The 15,298-nt window shown below is 52.3% G+C and overlaps 5 protein-coding genes and 1 non-coding gene across 6 annotated transcripts; 3 read left to right on the forward strand and 3 right to left on the reverse strand.

Annotated features, from left to right (window-relative positions):
* Positions 1-146: 146 nt before the first annotated feature.
* J4E84_001704 (uncharacterized protein) lies at positions 147-3,980 on the forward strand (the record flags this gene model as incomplete). Its single annotated transcript, XM_049384335.1, has 2 exons — positions 147-1,875; positions 1,927-3,980. The coding sequence occupies 2 exons, from the start codon at positions 147-149 to the stop codon at positions 3,978-3,980; spliced, it is 3,783 nt and encodes a 1,260-aa protein (XP_049247691.1).
* Positions 3,981-4,301: 321 nt separating this feature from the next.
* Positions 4,302-5,847, reverse strand: ARG8 (acetylornithine aminotransferase; the record flags this gene model as incomplete). The annotated part of the gene is made up of 3 exons (XM_049384336.1): positions 4,302-5,375; positions 5,425-5,664; positions 5,719-5,847. 3 exons carry the CDS (start codon positions 5,845-5,847, stop codon positions 4,302-4,304), a joined length of 1,443 nt encoding a protein of 480 aa, XP_049247692.1.
* Positions 5,848-6,265: 418 nt separating this feature from the next.
* Positions 6,266-6,367, forward strand: J4E84_001706. Its single transcript has one exon. It is a non-coding gene; the product is annotated as a tRNA-Met (tRNA).
* Positions 6,368-8,114: 1,747 nt separating this feature from the next.
* On the forward strand, positions 8,115-9,557 carry J4E84_001707 (uncharacterized protein; the record flags this gene model as incomplete). Its single annotated transcript, XM_049384337.1, has 2 exons — positions 8,115-8,615; positions 8,667-9,557. 2 exons carry the CDS (start codon positions 8,115-8,117, stop codon positions 9,555-9,557), a joined length of 1,392 nt encoding a protein of 463 aa, XP_049247693.1.
* A 1,837-nt stretch (positions 9,558-11,394) lies between these two features.
* Positions 11,395-12,831, reverse strand: J4E84_001708 (uncharacterized protein; the record flags this gene model as incomplete). Its single annotated transcript, XM_049384338.1, has 3 exons — positions 11,395-11,787; positions 11,841-12,381; positions 12,431-12,831. 3 exons carry the CDS (start codon positions 12,829-12,831, stop codon positions 11,395-11,397), a joined length of 1,335 nt encoding a protein of 444 aa, XP_049247694.1.
* A 664-nt stretch (positions 12,832-13,495) lies between these two features.
* Positions 13,496-14,128, reverse strand: J4E84_001709 (uncharacterized protein; the record flags this gene model as incomplete). The annotated part of the gene is made up of 2 exons (XM_049384339.1): positions 13,496-13,981; positions 14,039-14,128. The coding sequence occupies 2 exons, from the start codon at positions 14,126-14,128 to the stop codon at positions 13,496-13,498; spliced, it is 576 nt and encodes a 191-aa protein (XP_049247695.1).
* Positions 14,129-15,298: the final 1,170 nt, after the last annotated feature.

Consider the following 15,298-nt stretch of genomic DNA (forward strand, 5'->3'; position numbering starts at 1 on the left):
ATCGCACCCACTGGATTTGATGACAACGAACGCTTATCATGGTCGGGCTTACAACAATCACGTCGCCCACGTCATGTGGTGCGACTAGCAGCAGCTATGACCATCGAGCCGCACGCAGGAACATGGACAATTCAACTGATCAGCAAATGAACGACCGTGACGATGCTATATCTATATCTTCATCTTCAGCGCGAGCCTCTGCTGCTACCGGATCATCTACGCTCGCCACGACAGGATCCTTATCAGCTCCCGAAAACGTGGAGTGTGTTGAGACTGGTGCACAGAATATGGATCGCTACATCGCACTTGGCTGCCTTCACTTCAAGCACGCGTTCGACTGTAGTTCAATCTCACCATCGAGTGGTGGTTGGGTCGAATTACTGCAACAAGAGCTTCCCGACGAGATCAAGGCCAGCATCGGTATTGAAGCATCACGACTGCTTGAAGCTCAATGGATTCGGATATTTGCGCGTAGAGGAACGCCTGGTAATGCGTCTCACCACGGCCTTCTTCGCGTCTATCTTTTGCCAGAAGACTGGGCTCGTCGTACGATTGACCGTAACAGCAAGAGCTTGAAGAACGTTCTGCGGACACTGCTCCAACAAATTGACATCTCACCGAGTGCTTGGAATGGAGACTCAAATCCTGATGAGACCCGTTACTTCGATCCCTGGGCTCATGTAGAACCTTTCTCGCTATACTACCTTTTCAACAAGCTACCATCGCCTGCGCCCGACGTGGGGAAGATCAAGTGTCGCTATACACGTGCCGCCGTACAAGACGTATTAGATTCTGCGGCAGTCTCAGAATGGTCGGAGCATGGTGAACAGGCTCTACCGGGGCTCAAGACCAGATTATACGCGTATCAGACACGGTCGGCGAGCTTGATGCTGCAACGGGAAGCTTCGCCACAGCTGCAGCTTGATCCAAGATTGGAGGCTCGTACCTCGCCTGATGGCAAGGAATTTTACTACGGGCCTAGAGATGGATCATTTCTACAAGAACCGCGCTACTACGAAATGAACCGGGGTGGTATTCTGGCAGAGACCATGGGCCTGGGGAAAACGGTAATTTGCTTGGCCGTTATTTTGGCAAGTAAGGGCCATCTTCCAAAGATTCCAGTCGCATACCGACCATTACCTCCTCTTCGCAAGCGACCTGGATCGTTGGCAGACATGGCGATCTCTTCCGCTGGCCGACATTCAACCCCGATGAAATCCTTCCTCGAGCAGTCTGAGGCGAATGGGGCTGGAGATATCACAAGCATCAAAGATGCGCTGGATCGAGATGTTCCATTCTACGAGATACCACCAGATATTCCACGCATGAACAGGAACACCCGAATACCACCAACACGTCAATTGGTGCTCTCATCCGCCACCATCATTGTCGTACCGCGAAACTTACTCCACCAATGGCAGTCCGAAACACAAAAGCACATCCTTCCGGGTGGCCTCAAGATTCTCGTCGTTGACTCTGTGCCCAAGCGCGCTAGTAAGACGAAGATCACCCATCCCACCGACGAGACCATGGATTTTCAAAGCGAACTACCTGCTCCTACTGAACTCATGAAGTTTGATGTGGTTCTGTTCACTCGCAACCGCTTCGAACAAGAGATCCAAGACGGTCAGGATGAACAAGGACGACGTATGGGTTCTGGGGCCTCTCGCGTTTGTAACTGTCCTTACATCGGAGCAACCCGCATTCCAGATTGCAGTTGCGTTGACACCGATAGAGTGTACGAATCGCCGCTGAAGAAGATACACTGGCTACGGATCATTATCGATGAAGGACACTCTTTCTCGAGCTCTGTCTCGAATGCTGTACTTGTCGCTAAGCAGATACAAGCGGAGAGACGCTGGGTCGTATCAGGAAGTAAGTCGTGCAAATTGTGACATGTGTACATATGCTGACGTTGGTTCAAAGCACCTGCGAAAAGTTTGGTCGGTGTGGAGGTAGACATGTCCACCGTCGATCCGGAGACCGACCCGGTACTGCAACGCGAACTTGCTATTGAAAAGAGAAAGACGTTCAGTAATGATAAAGAGAATTCCAAAGCTGCCAAAGCTTTGGGTATGCTTGCTTCACATTTCCTCATGGTTCGACCATGGTGCGAAAACTCCGAAGGTAAACTCGATTGGGACGAATACGTTTACCGCCACGAGCACCAGTACCAAAAGACCTATTCCGGGTTCTCCTCATGCTTTGTTCGAGCACTGGAAGGCTTGGTCGTGAAGACACGCCCAGAGGATGTGGAGAAGAACATTATCTTACCCCCAATGCGACACAGAACCGTGTACCTCAAGCCATGTTGGTTTGATAAGATGACGGCCAATCTCTTCATCCAAGTTCTGCGAGCAAACGCTATCACGAGCGAGCGGACCGATGTTGACTATCTATTTCACAAGAACAGCGTGAAAGCCCGTCACAGTCTCATCCGAAATTTACGGCAGTCCAACTTTACCTGGACAGGTTTCAGCCTCTCAGATGTAGTCGCTACGCTTGAAACTAGCAGTAAGTACCTTTCCAAAGAGGACAGGAACTGCTCGCTCGAGGACGCGCAATCCCTCCTGGAGAGCAGCCAAATCGTGTCGAAGCTTACGGCTTCCGCTGAATGGATTGCATTGAGTACATCTCATGAAGTGGGCATGGCTGTCAACAGTTGGCCAGAAGCCGCGCGAGAGGCATTTGCACTTGTTTACCCAGCGGAGCCCATCGTGGTTGGTGTTACGCAGCTCATCGAGGGCCAACTCCACGTTGATAGCAGCATCCGGTCTTCAGATCCAACGGTCGGGCTGGATGCTGTTGGATATGCAGCAAAAGCAAAGGCCATTGCGATGGCAGAGGAGGAGGGTAAGCTCAAGGAATCAGGCGAAGGCACAGTCAATGGCTTGCCGCTGCAGAGGACAGGAGTGCCTACTTCGTTGGTGAAGGGTCAACAGCCACCGACTAGTCGTCGGATATCAGCCATCGCGAGCAAATCATCCCCTAAGAAGTCAACAGGATCCAACGATGTGAATGGCGTTGAAGACACCCCGGACATCGCATCACCCGTTCGCACGAAGAAGCGAAAGCTTACCTTCGCAGACGAGACAGCGGACCTTCCCGCAGACTCCGATCTCCAAAACACACGCTGCATTGGCACCACATCGGCCAAACTTACATATCTATTGGACAAGGTGATGCAGCACCAAGAGAAAGAGAAGATCATCATCTTCTACGATGGTGACAACGCGGCGTTCTACATCGCCCAATGTCTTGAGTTGATGTATGTGAACCATCGCATTTACGCGAGAACCCTAAACAACCAACTGCGATCCGAATACGTACGACTCTTCAACGAAGATCCAGATGTGCGAGTCTTGCTCATCGATGTCGCATGCGGTGCACTCGGACTAAACCTCAATGCGGCGAGCGTCGTACTGATTGTAAACCCGATCAACAGACCGAATATCGAAGCGCAAGCCATCAAACGTGCCCATCGCATAGGACAGACAAAAGAAGTTGTCGTCGAAACTCTAGTTCTCGAGAACACAATCGAGCATGCGATCTTCAATCGCGCGAAGAAAATGTCTCGTGCTGACCATCAAGAAGCGAAGGAGCTTGAAGACGACGCCGGCATCATCGAGATCATCCAGAATGCTCAGATCCTGCCTGTGGGTGATGACGAGGGCGAGGGCTTATCCAGCTTTGCGCTATTGCAGACACCGCAACAGGTCTTTGGGCGACCGAATCGGCACAAGTACCATCGGTATGGAGGCGCAGATAAGAAGACTAAGGATGGACCGCAGAAGAAGGTGAAGACTACAAAGAGTACGAAGAAGAACGAGAACGAGGATGCGAGTGGTACCAACAGCACGACTGCACCTTCTACGCCTGGTACTGGCTTGCCGGTGCGAGGACCGGCTCAAAATGGCGGCTTACGTGTTGCCGGTGCAGCATCGTCTCAACCAGTCGCCAGCATCTTTGGCAGTGGTTGAGGGACGAAAGATTCGACTCATACAGCTCTGGGGTTATACCACGGCACACATTCCACTTCTATTTCTATATTGAACAGCGGGCTCGCCCAACCGACTTCCTTCACACTAGGCTTGGAAGTTACTTTGCATGTACTATACCCGTCTGAGCTGGCTTCGGCCTTGCTCAGTCTTGCTTCAGTACTCTAAAAGTAGTCAGCGTATGACAATATACATTTCTTCATACAACCCTCATCGTCCTTCTAATGTCTTGACTTTTGGTGAAATATGTACAATGCTACCCGTCCACAACGCCGATGAACGCCATGCTAACGAGGATATGCATTACCGCATCTCCTGTTGACCATCTGTGCCCTCAACATCTTCATGCTTGACCCACACGCTCTCCATCGCCTGTCCTAGAATCTGCATGCCCTCTTCGATCTCTGCTTCGGTGATCACGAGTGGGGGAACGAATCTCAGGGTGTTTGTACCGCAAGTGATGATAAGCAATCCCCTCTCACGAGCAGCAGTAACGATGGGCGTAGGATCAACATCGAGCTGAAGACCCAAGATCAGGCCCTTGCCTCTGACCTCCTTGATCTGGCTGGAGAAGCGCTGTCGGAGAGCGTCAAAGTGCTTGCGGAATGCTTGCTCCTTGGCGGGTATCGAGTCGAGAATCTCTGGTGATGAGAGACGAGACAGGATGTATGAAGCGACGCGGGATCCGAGGGGGTTGCCGCCAAAGGTGGTGCCGTGGTCACCAGTCTTGATGTTGTCACAGACAAAGTCGTTCACGATAGTCGCGCCAATGGGGAATCCGTTGCCGAGCGCCTTGGCTGTGGTTACAATGTCGGGATGGCATTCCTTAGGGTAGCCGCCGTGGGCCCAGAAGGTACCTGTCCGGCCTAGACCGCACTGTATCTCGTCGAAGATCAAGACGGCACCGACTTCCGTGCACCTCTTTCGAAGCGCGAGAAGGAACTCGGGTGTCGCAACGTTCACACCACCCTCTCCCTGAATTGGCTCCACGATGACACCGCACGTCGCGTCGGTGACCAGGTCGTTGACCGCTTCCACATCGTTGAATGTGCCGTACTTGAAACCGGGCACCATCGGTGAGAAAGGTGTCTGGTACTTGGGGTTCGGTGTCGCGCTCAAACTGCCCATGGTCCGGCCGTGGAATGAGTTGTGGAACGAAACGAATTCATGCTTCTCCTTGTCCGGTGACATTGACTTTCCGACCTTGCGCGCGAACTTAATGGCGGCCTCGTTGGCCTCGGATCCACTGTTGCATATGAATGTGCGAGTGGCGCTGGCGAAGCCTCCGGTCGCGTGCGTGAGCTGGATCAGCTGCTTCGATAGCAGGCCTGTGTGCGGGTTATGGTAGAGGTTCGAGGTGTGCATGAGCTGCCTGGCCTAGGAGGGAGTCAGTAAGCCACAATCGATGCAGTGGTGACGGACGTACCTGTTCTCCAATGACCTGCGCTACGCCAGGGTCGCAGTGCCCCAGCGCATTGACGGCGATACCAGCTGTGAAGTCGAGGTACTTTCTGTTCTCAATATCCCACATCCAGCACCCCTCTCCCTTCTCGAACATTGGTGGTGGGCGGACATAGGTCGGGACCATGTACGGTAACTGCTGGTTGACGAGGCCGGCTGTCTTGGAGGATGAGGACGGGTCGGGTGTAGGTAGTGTGGAGTCGCGCTATAGGGTGTCATTATGGAGAGCGCTGCAGAGTATGTATCGGTTGGTACTCACGGCTATGGCGTCCTTCACGTCCTGTGGTAGACTGGACCCCCTAACCGCAGAGGCTGCGGAAGCAAACCGCGCGGGGACGTAGTTGATGCGAGATGCGCGCAATGTAGCGCATACGCGCTGCGAAGCCATTCGTGAAGCCATAGTCAATTGCAAAAGTCAGGAAAACAAACTCCAGAGCCTCACTGCATCAATCGTGACTGTTGGGCGTGACGCAACTGCCCAAAATTTTAGCGTGCATGATAAGATAGGCCGAGGTCGGAGAGTCGGAGTGCCTCGTACAAGGTGCACCTAAACAGGTGCTCTGCAGACTACATCAAGATGAGAATAATCATTTCGCTAGATTTTAAGGCAATGTAGACGTCTAGGTCATGTACTCAAACGTGTGTCTAGTCTTTTTGGTAGAATAGGATGGGAAAGGTGGGGTGGTAGGGATGTTTGGGTCAACGGAGGAAGGAGCGAGCGCAGCGACGGCAGGAGCGACCGGTGAGCGGTGAGCGGTGAATGGTGAAATATAAACGGCCTAATCGGGCCAAAGAAGAAGAACAAAGCCTCCCTGGTGTAGTTGGTTATCACGTGGGTCTCATATATTCTATGACTGTTCGACAGAGCAGATATCCCGAGGTCAGCAGTTCGATCCTGCTGGGGGGCATTCTTTTTGCCAGCCGCCTGGCTGTTCGCTGTTGCCAATGCCGTAGACTCGCTACGCATACTCATACTTTTGGAGATCGAAATCAGCCGACGTATTTTTTGGTTGGCAGTCCAATGCGTTTTGGCTTCACGTGCAGGCGGGTATGTGGCAGAACAATCAAGCTGGGAGTAGCATACATAGTTCTAATCTACTAGTTGGTTATAGCAGGGCCTACACAAGTACAAGGCATTGTCGCGAACAAAAGACACCGTCAGTGTCGTGAAAGAACCCAGGCCGCTGGGCACTGAGCGGTAGGCATGCAAAAGTCGTAGTCTCCCATCCGAGCGGGTGCCTTCTCTTCCACGTCGTTCATCCGTGAAAAGTCTCTCGCAGCTTGAACATCGTGCGTACCTACTACAACAGCACGCCATGAGAACGTTTAGTGTAACAAAAGAAAACCTAGCCCTACGTCTACATCAAGGTTACAAGTTCTCAATTTCTTGTTTCTGCGCTGTTGTAGGCTGCAGAGTAAAGGCAGAATACGCCACGATGAAGTCCCGGTCACTACTTCCATACACAACCTGCGCCATTCCACCGTGCATGTGCACTCTCCTTTCACAGACATACCTCGAATCAGCGACGTTTGGCACGCTCAGCAAGAGTTGTCCCGACCCGCAAGTATATAGAAGCCGCGATAGCTTCTAGTCTTACAGGCTGTTGTATAACGCTATAAGCAAGCGACTGATTAGAGTCTACATTTACTTCTTAATCGCAACAAGACCTGTGTTGTAGTTATATACGTCTATTAGTAACTGCGTCTATTACTCCCTTTGCTCTTCTGTCTCTTAGCATTTACTTCCTACATACTAATTATAACAAAGTTGTACCTAAGCAGACATGCTGTATAGAAGAACTACAGAGTAGAGAAGAAAGAGAAGAAGGCGCAAGATGAGCGCAAGCGCAAGAGAGAGGAGGACGCGCACGATGTGCCGCCTGCGTAAGCTATTCTAGGCATATGCTATATTATGTTAGGTTTAAGGGGCTAAGAAAACGCAGGAAGAAGTTATGCAATGCTTGCTGTCGCCTTAAGCAGAAGACAGTTGCTAATAAAAAGGCTGAGGTTACTCTATTTAAGGGATAAACTAAACACCCTAGAGCCTATATTAAGATAAAAGCTTGCGAAGTTAGTAGCCTAACGGCGACGTAGGCTCCTAGGTGTTCAGTTTTTCCCTTGTATGAGGTGAGGCCAAGAAGAAGGCCGCCGAATAGCTTGCCACCAGAACGGAGCCTGAATTTGGTGCTGACGACGAGAAGCCCAAGGTCAGGCCGACGTTGCGTCCGGCTGAGAACCGTGGAAGCAGCCTTAGTTAACGCTAGGGCCCGTGCCTTCCTCGACGCGTCCGTCCCTGACACCACTGCGCGCCAACCTCAACCATCACGTCGACCTTCTCTTCCCAAATGGACCCCACAGTATCAAAACAGGCGGCAAATCTTTTTGACTGCCACACAATCTATAACACTCGTCTAACATGGGCTCACCAGACGCGTCGCGGGATCACAGAAATGCCACTCACGTGCGATCGTGAGAGGTTCGCGTTCTTCAGGGGTCTCGGAGCGATGACGAAGCCCCTTGATGTCATGATCCCACGAACACCCGGATGAACCTCATCAACCCACACCTCCAATCCATCAAGATCATTGATTAACTATCTATTCTCATCAAATACATATTATTGAGCACCTGTCCCGTCTCATATCCCACGTGAAAATGCCTCCAGCGAAGAAACAGAAGACCGCGCGCGATTCCGGCGTCTTCCTAGAAGATTCGGGCAGCGAGAGCTCGGATTCTGCCTTCGAGTCGGTGCGCACCAACAAGAACGACAAGCAGAAGAAAAACAAGCAGAACAGCAGCACGGGCAAGCCCGCCGATCCGGCACCTTACGACTACGTTTGTATACCGCATCCTTTCTTCGACATTGAAGGCAGGAATTATCTCAATTGGACGTTGGACCCGGACGCCTTCATTTCATCTAAATCCGAGATCTTCAAAAGGCTCTACAAGCCCATCGACGATCAATTCAGAAAAGATGGCCTCTTTAAAACACCGGCGAGCAAGCATCCGGAGCACAAATGGGTCATGTTGTGGGACGCGTGGCTCAAGGCGGATCTACTGGGAAGGAAGGCGAAGTACTGCGACCCAGATGCCTTTGAGATGAATCTGTATACAGACTGGCAAGGATGGGGAATGCAAGAAATTATGGAGAACATGGTAAGTGCAATGGTTAGCTGCGCATGATAGCTGGGAGCTAACAGCGCAAAGATGGTCGAGTTCAATCAAGGCTTCCACGCCAAAAAGGACCGGATCGAGAAAATGTGGTCGGTCATTAGCGCGGTAGGACTGTGGCTGAATGAGAACGAGCACATCACCGCGCTCATCAATAACGAAGACGGCGACACAACCTGCGAAATGATCGGCTTAATGGGCTGCGCACTACTCACCGTGCTTGCGGCCATCGAAGCAGAAGGCGAGCTCAAGCCCGATTCCCGGTTCCTTGACTTGGCAATCGTTATTGCGTATTATCTAGAGCTATCGCATGATCTCCCTGCTTTCGGCATCGAAGGGCAGTGCGTTTCATGGCGCAAAGAAGCCGTCAATTACTTCAAGAAGGGCAACCTCGACCCCGAGAAGGGAATCTTTGCGACGAAACTCCGCCTCGACAAACTGGCAAAGGTGGGCGACGTCGATGATGACTTCGCGCACACCAATGGAGAGGTCGAGAAGATCATGACTGGGACGACGTTTTCTGAGAAGCTCGAGGCTGAAAGGGCGGCTAAAGACTCCGCTGGTAGCTCGGCGGAGAACCCAGTCACAATTCTAGAAGACGACGACGCCGATAAAGAGAATACGAACCCGGAGGCTACAGGTGAGAAGCATGTCTCTCCGCCGCCAACAGGCAACGGCAAGCGGAAGAGGGGTCTGGACAATGTCGAGAACACAGGCAATGCGAAAGAAGCGGATAGAGACTCATGGCACTGGAACGGCAAGTTTAACGCGTACAAAGACAAGCGTCATCCCAAGATGGGCGGTGAACACTACGATATTACAAAAATGAGCAGGTCAGACCGAGCGGCTGCGTCGTTTACCGGCAAAGATCCCCTTGCCGATGTTCCAGTGAAGGATCTACAAGCGAATCTACTGGATCTCATTTGAGATGGGGATATGTATAGTAGGGGCTGTAAAAGTAGGGGCTTGTGTCAAGAAGGAGTACATAATCTGTTAGACGCGATTACCAATTTGATATTTGTAGCATCCCAAACGCTATTGCACACACCCTCTACTGTCTACAGGCCAAATCTCCTCGATCACGCCCTTCCGATACGCATAGTACACGTTGTGCAAGTTCACCGTCGGATCAATATGACTAGGCACCATCTCGACCCTATCGCCTATCTTCAATTCTTTACCCTTGCCTTCCTCCCAAGCGAGACTACCATGCTCATCTCCCAGAACGCCATACGTATACCCCGGCGTCTTGCACTCGGCCAACCCAGAATCCGTCGTCAACGACTTGAGACCTGCGTCAATGGTAATGGTATTGGGGCCCTGCTTGCTGAGAACCGTCGACAAGATAGTCAGACTCTGCGCATAATTCGTCGAACCAACAGCATTGCGATAATCCGTATCCATGAAGAGGAAAGAACCAGGCTGTACTTCTGTGATTCCAGGGACCGTGACACAGAACTCCGCTGTGCCCGTTCCACCAGTCGTCACCACATCAATCGCGTAACCTTCTTTCCTCAGCGCATCCGCGGTCGAGGTAAGGATCCTCATGCTCTCCAGACATTGACTCTTGCGCTCTTCGAGACCGTGGATGTGTTGCAAATGTCCCTCGTACCCTTGTACGCCGATGAGTTTGAGGTGCTTTGAGCTGGCGACGAAACGTGCTAGGTCCGAGGCTGGCTGACCCGGTTGCACACCCGTGCGGTGTAATCCCACATCGAGATCGATGAGCGTCATGACGGTGCCTTCGAAGCCGTTTTTTGATAGGGCTTGCTCGATTGTGCTTGCGCCTTCTATGCTGTCGACGACTATCCGCACGTCTTTGTACTTCTTGACTAGTTCCACTAACCGCGCCACCTTTGCTGGGCCGATTATCTCGCAGGTTATTAGGAGGTCTGTGAAGCCTTTCTCGCACATGACTTCTGCTTCGGAGAGTTTCGCTACACATCCTCCTTTTGCGCCCGCTTTGACCATCTTCTTCGCGAGGACAGCGGATTTCGTGGTCTTCAGATGTGGGCGGATGTTGACGCCAGTGGGAAGGAGTTGTTTCATGAGTTTATCCAGGTTGGCTTCCATCAAGTCCATGTCCACAATCATAGACGGCGTATCTAGCGAGTCTAGCGAATCGCCTACTTTGGGAGAGTACGGCATGGTTGCGATGTGTACGAGATGCTGGTTGGACCGATGGAATAAGAGCGCTTTTGGTGATGAATCGTTCAAGCAGCGCGACTGAGAGAAGTAACGCGTATAGTTCGGATGATACCGGGCTTAGTCACAAGTATGCGCGCTGCGAACATCGGACGTTGCACTCAAGATAGGCGTGTAGATGTTAGAAGTGGAAAAGTGGGTGCCTGGTCGTGATAGCCCGAAATGGTAAGCCGGGGGCCATCCCACCTTCCCAACTGAACACTAGCTTCCATCTTTACGGGCGTACATGACTTGCGTGCCTATTGTTCCGTCAAAGAGTACGTGAGACCTCACGACGATTTTCGCATATATCTATATTAATAGAGTTCGTCGACTGCCTGTTAAGGATAGCAGTTGAGCCACCGTTGAACATGGCTTGCGATGAAGCCGTATTCGTCAAAGTGCGTACAAGGAACGAAATCACGATAGCATGGATCCCTTGAGACAAAGTCGTTGCATTAGATAGTACGATTACAATCAGCGAGGTCCTCCATACGGACTTGTACCTGCGCAGTACTTCCGACAACGAGTCAAGTCCACTAATCCAGTCATCCCCTTCCCCCAAAAGCGTTAAATTCCATTAAGCCTTGCACCCGTTGTGTCCGCCTTGCTGCCACATGGTAACACTCTTAACCTTCATCTGTCCGTCGTCCTTCCACGTAGGCAACCACTGGTTCTTGGCCTCCCAGAAGTCGAGCTTGGCGCGGTGACTCTTGTCAATCCATGGCTTACCGCTCTTGCCATCCTCGAACCATCCGTTGGTGGAACCGACAGCCAGGTTCATGACGAGGTAGAACTCCTGGTCAAAGGGAGCGGCGTTGCTCTTGGCGTGCTTCCAGGGGTTGTCGAGACGGGTGCCGTTGGCATCGGCCTGGGGGAAGTTTCCGTACTTGAAGAAGGGCTGGTCGAAGTGCGTGTACATGACCTGGAGTAGACGCGTGTTGATGTAGGTGAAGATGTACTTCTCGCTCCACTGTATATTTGATTAGTACTGGCGAGCAGACCACGGAGACATGTGAGACTTACCTCAATACCGAAAGTGTTGTAACCGGCGGCGTATGTAGTGTGTAGCGCCTCGCGCTTGACGTTGTTGCGCCACCAGCCGTTATGGTTGGAGTCGGGGCCAAAGTGCAACGTGCTCGAGACAACGTTCCTGCCACCCTGAGCGTAACTGGGATCGTTGCCGCGAGATTCGGCGATATCGATCTCACCAGAGCGAGGCCAAGGCCCATATGCGTTGTCCTTGGGCAACATCCAGATAGCGGGCCACAGCCAATCACCAGATGGCAGCTTGGCGACGACCTCGATACGGCCGTACTTGATTGAGGCGCCGCGCCTGGTGTTGATGCGACCGGACTTGATGGGGTTGATGATGGTGCCGTTGGTCGTGTTGGTGGTGGCAACACAGTCACTCCAGCTGGAACCAGTGCATCCATGGCCACGTAGGTCAAGGGTGTAGTTGCTTCCAAGGAACTGCTCCTCTTGGAAAGTCGGCTTGATGATAAGTTCGCCGTTCTTGACGAAGACATTCTCATCCGTGCCAGTAGTCATCTCAAACTGGCCGTTGCTGCATATTCGAGTTAGTCAATGCATACCAATGGTCGGAGGAGACTTACCCGTAGCCACCCAGCTCGACTTCCTTGGTCCAGACGGTCTCGTTCAGTGACTTGAAATCGTCATGGAAGATCTGGCAGTACTTGTGCTTGCCGATGACTCGGAAGCCGTCCCAGATCATGATAGCGGTCACCATCAGGCCAAGACCAAAGCCGACGAGGGGAAGAATCGTTCCCCATTTTTGCCTCGGGTGCGGCTTGTCGAGCCACGGCATCCCGACATCCTCGGGCTTCACGCGTCGTGAACGGAAGTACTGACCTGGCACGGGTCCGTACTTGAAGCCACTGGCGACGGACTCCTTGCCATTGGAGCTTTGCTTACCCTTGGACTTCGGTGTTTGCGTTGAAGGCCCCCCCTCGGGGGCGTCAGTAATTTTCTCAGAGAGCTCTGAGGGATGCTCCATGATGTGCGGATGGTGAGGTGTTTGAGAGGAGATGGTTATACAGCAGGAGATCTTTTCTTGTATATTGATTTGATCTCGGTTAGTATGAAAATTTCCAAATGCGCACACATCGAAATGCTGTGACCAGTAATTGCTGTTGAAGTGGTTGTGTGGAGCACATGTTCACATGGCGTACGCCTTACTAGACGTTGGCGGACAGTCAATTCTGATTGTGCAATGGAAAGACCAAGTCCCTTGGTACTGGAGTATCATTTTTGTAAAGCTCCACTGCGAAGGCGAAAAAGCCTCTTCGGTTCCGTAAGGTAAGTATGGTGGTTGTCAGCTTAGTGCGAGTACTGTGGAGAGAGTCGATAGTTCAGGGTGTACCGATTGGAAGAACCACTCAAAGAAGATGAAGCTCGGTCGCGCGTAGTTGTACCCACCACCGAAAGGATACTTTAGAGATGCCCACTGTTTCACGTGAACGATAAGAAAAGGTAGCATGGGATGCCTTTAAGGCATAGGATAGGTGTTCGCGTTGAGTGGTACGGACCAGCAGAACCGAACCTTTTCGCGATTCCAGCTTATTCGCGCACTCAGCGCCCCAGAAACGCATTCGCGCTGGATCGGTCTACAACGCTCAAGACATCCGTCTCCACAGCGCCGGCTCACATCGCACTCGTATCTATGCGCCCACGGCCAGACTCAAGTATATGCCCCACACGACGCCCACAGAGCAGCCAAAGACGATCCTCTTGTCTACTGGCACCCACAGGAAGCTGATAAGGCTTATCGCGGGCCAGAATTTGTATCCATCCTTCATCATCGGCCACAGCTTATTCGCGCAGTCGCTCGTGACCACGTCCATGGCGTTGACGCCCGGCTTGCCCTGCGCATTGACATAGGCCATGTAGCTCAAGAACATGAGCGTGTTGACGACGGCGCCGATGGTCTGGTCAAGCAGGAACTTGATAAGGACGTTTGTCTTGCTGAGCGACGTCTTGGTGGGGTCGGGCTTCGAGCCTGGCTTCTCGGACGGCGGGGCGGCGGAGGGCACGTTGGTAGGGAATTGGTCTTCGAGGTAGCCTTGCCAGACTATGTTGGGTGGGGTGCTGAGGACGCTGAAGAGCGCGAACTTGAAGACGGTGGCATAGTTGAGGGCGAAGGGCGTCTGGATACGTGTTAGCTACGTGTGCCAGGACATGGACAATTGCGCAACAGCACGTACGCTGTCTTTGTAGGATGATATTGCTTGCGCAAGCACGTTTGAAGTTATGCTCAGCACTGCACCCTGCAGGGTCTGCGATACTATCGACATGGTCGCGTTGCGATTGGTTACGAATGTCCACACCAGCGATTGAGCAATGGCAAGAGGGTGGGAAGATGTATCGCAGATATGATGAAGGCAGAAGAGGAGGCGAGAGGTATGGAGGGCTATGTGTATCAATGTGGCCAGCACACCAGTGTTTGTCGGCAGTATCAGCAATGTTTCGGCCTGGGCGAGCGCGTCCCGCGCCGACATGTTTAGTGCTGTGACGTAATCAAGAGTGCAGCTCAACACCGCGATCAGGACCGCCCATCCATAGTACCTTTGAGCTTGTATCTTTCACTTTGCCGCTGACCCGTGTGCGTATATCTCAATTTGCTAGATTGTACATGAAGACCATGCGAGGCCAGAATGAGAAGTAGCGAACCATCTCATGCCTTCCCGTTATTGCGCGACAGTGTTTATCCATTCGTGCTGCCAACTACATGTGCAGGTGCTCCTGCCTGTTAGCACCTCTAGTCTGAACATGTTTTTGTACGTGCGCGCTTCGATAGACTGATAGCGCGAGGAACTTAACCGAAAGCCGCTCGACAAACACAGAAACCCCTGCCCGGTCCGTTCATCAGACTGACCGCGCAGCACTCTTATGCTGGACCCGCTCATCCGAGCGTGACTTCTATCTCATCCTTCGCCTCGCTCTCCCACACATCCTTCCGAATCCTCCCAAGCGCTTTGCGATATGCGACTCCCTCCACCCGCGTTACCCAGAGTACATTGACGAACTCGTACAGTCCTTTAACCCAGACGCAATCTTGATACCATTCATCGAAGCTTCGCGCATCGATTTCCCAATTCTCAACCGATCCAGCAGATATCTCGATAAGCTCACACAACTCGTTTCCGATTCGATCAGGGTCGAAGAGCGCATCCGCGACTTCAGACGGCGAAGGGGTGGTGAAAGCAAAGCTGGGAAGAGCTTTAGACGTATCCCGAGAGCGATGTTTCAGAGTCGGGGTAGACGGTGTCGATGTTTCGTCGCGCGCATGAGAAGGTATGAAGTTGAGTCGGAGACACCCAGCCCACCGACCAGATGTTGTAAGAAGCTGCACGGAAGGACAGCCCGATGTCGTGTTGAGGAATTCTTTGCCCAGCGCGAGGAAGGCGTGTCTCGTGGTACAGTGCAGGTAGCGAGCATTGATCACAGGTTGCCGGCGGTCTGTC

The sequence above is a fragment of the Alternaria hordeiaustralica genome (genome assembly GCF_023758085.1).
Source record: "Alternaria hordeiaustralica strain BMP 2776 chromosome Unknown scaffold_2, whole genome shotgun sequence".
Taxonomy (NCBI): domain Eukaryota; kingdom Fungi; phylum Ascomycota; class Dothideomycetes; order Pleosporales; family Pleosporaceae; genus Alternaria; species Alternaria hordeiaustralica.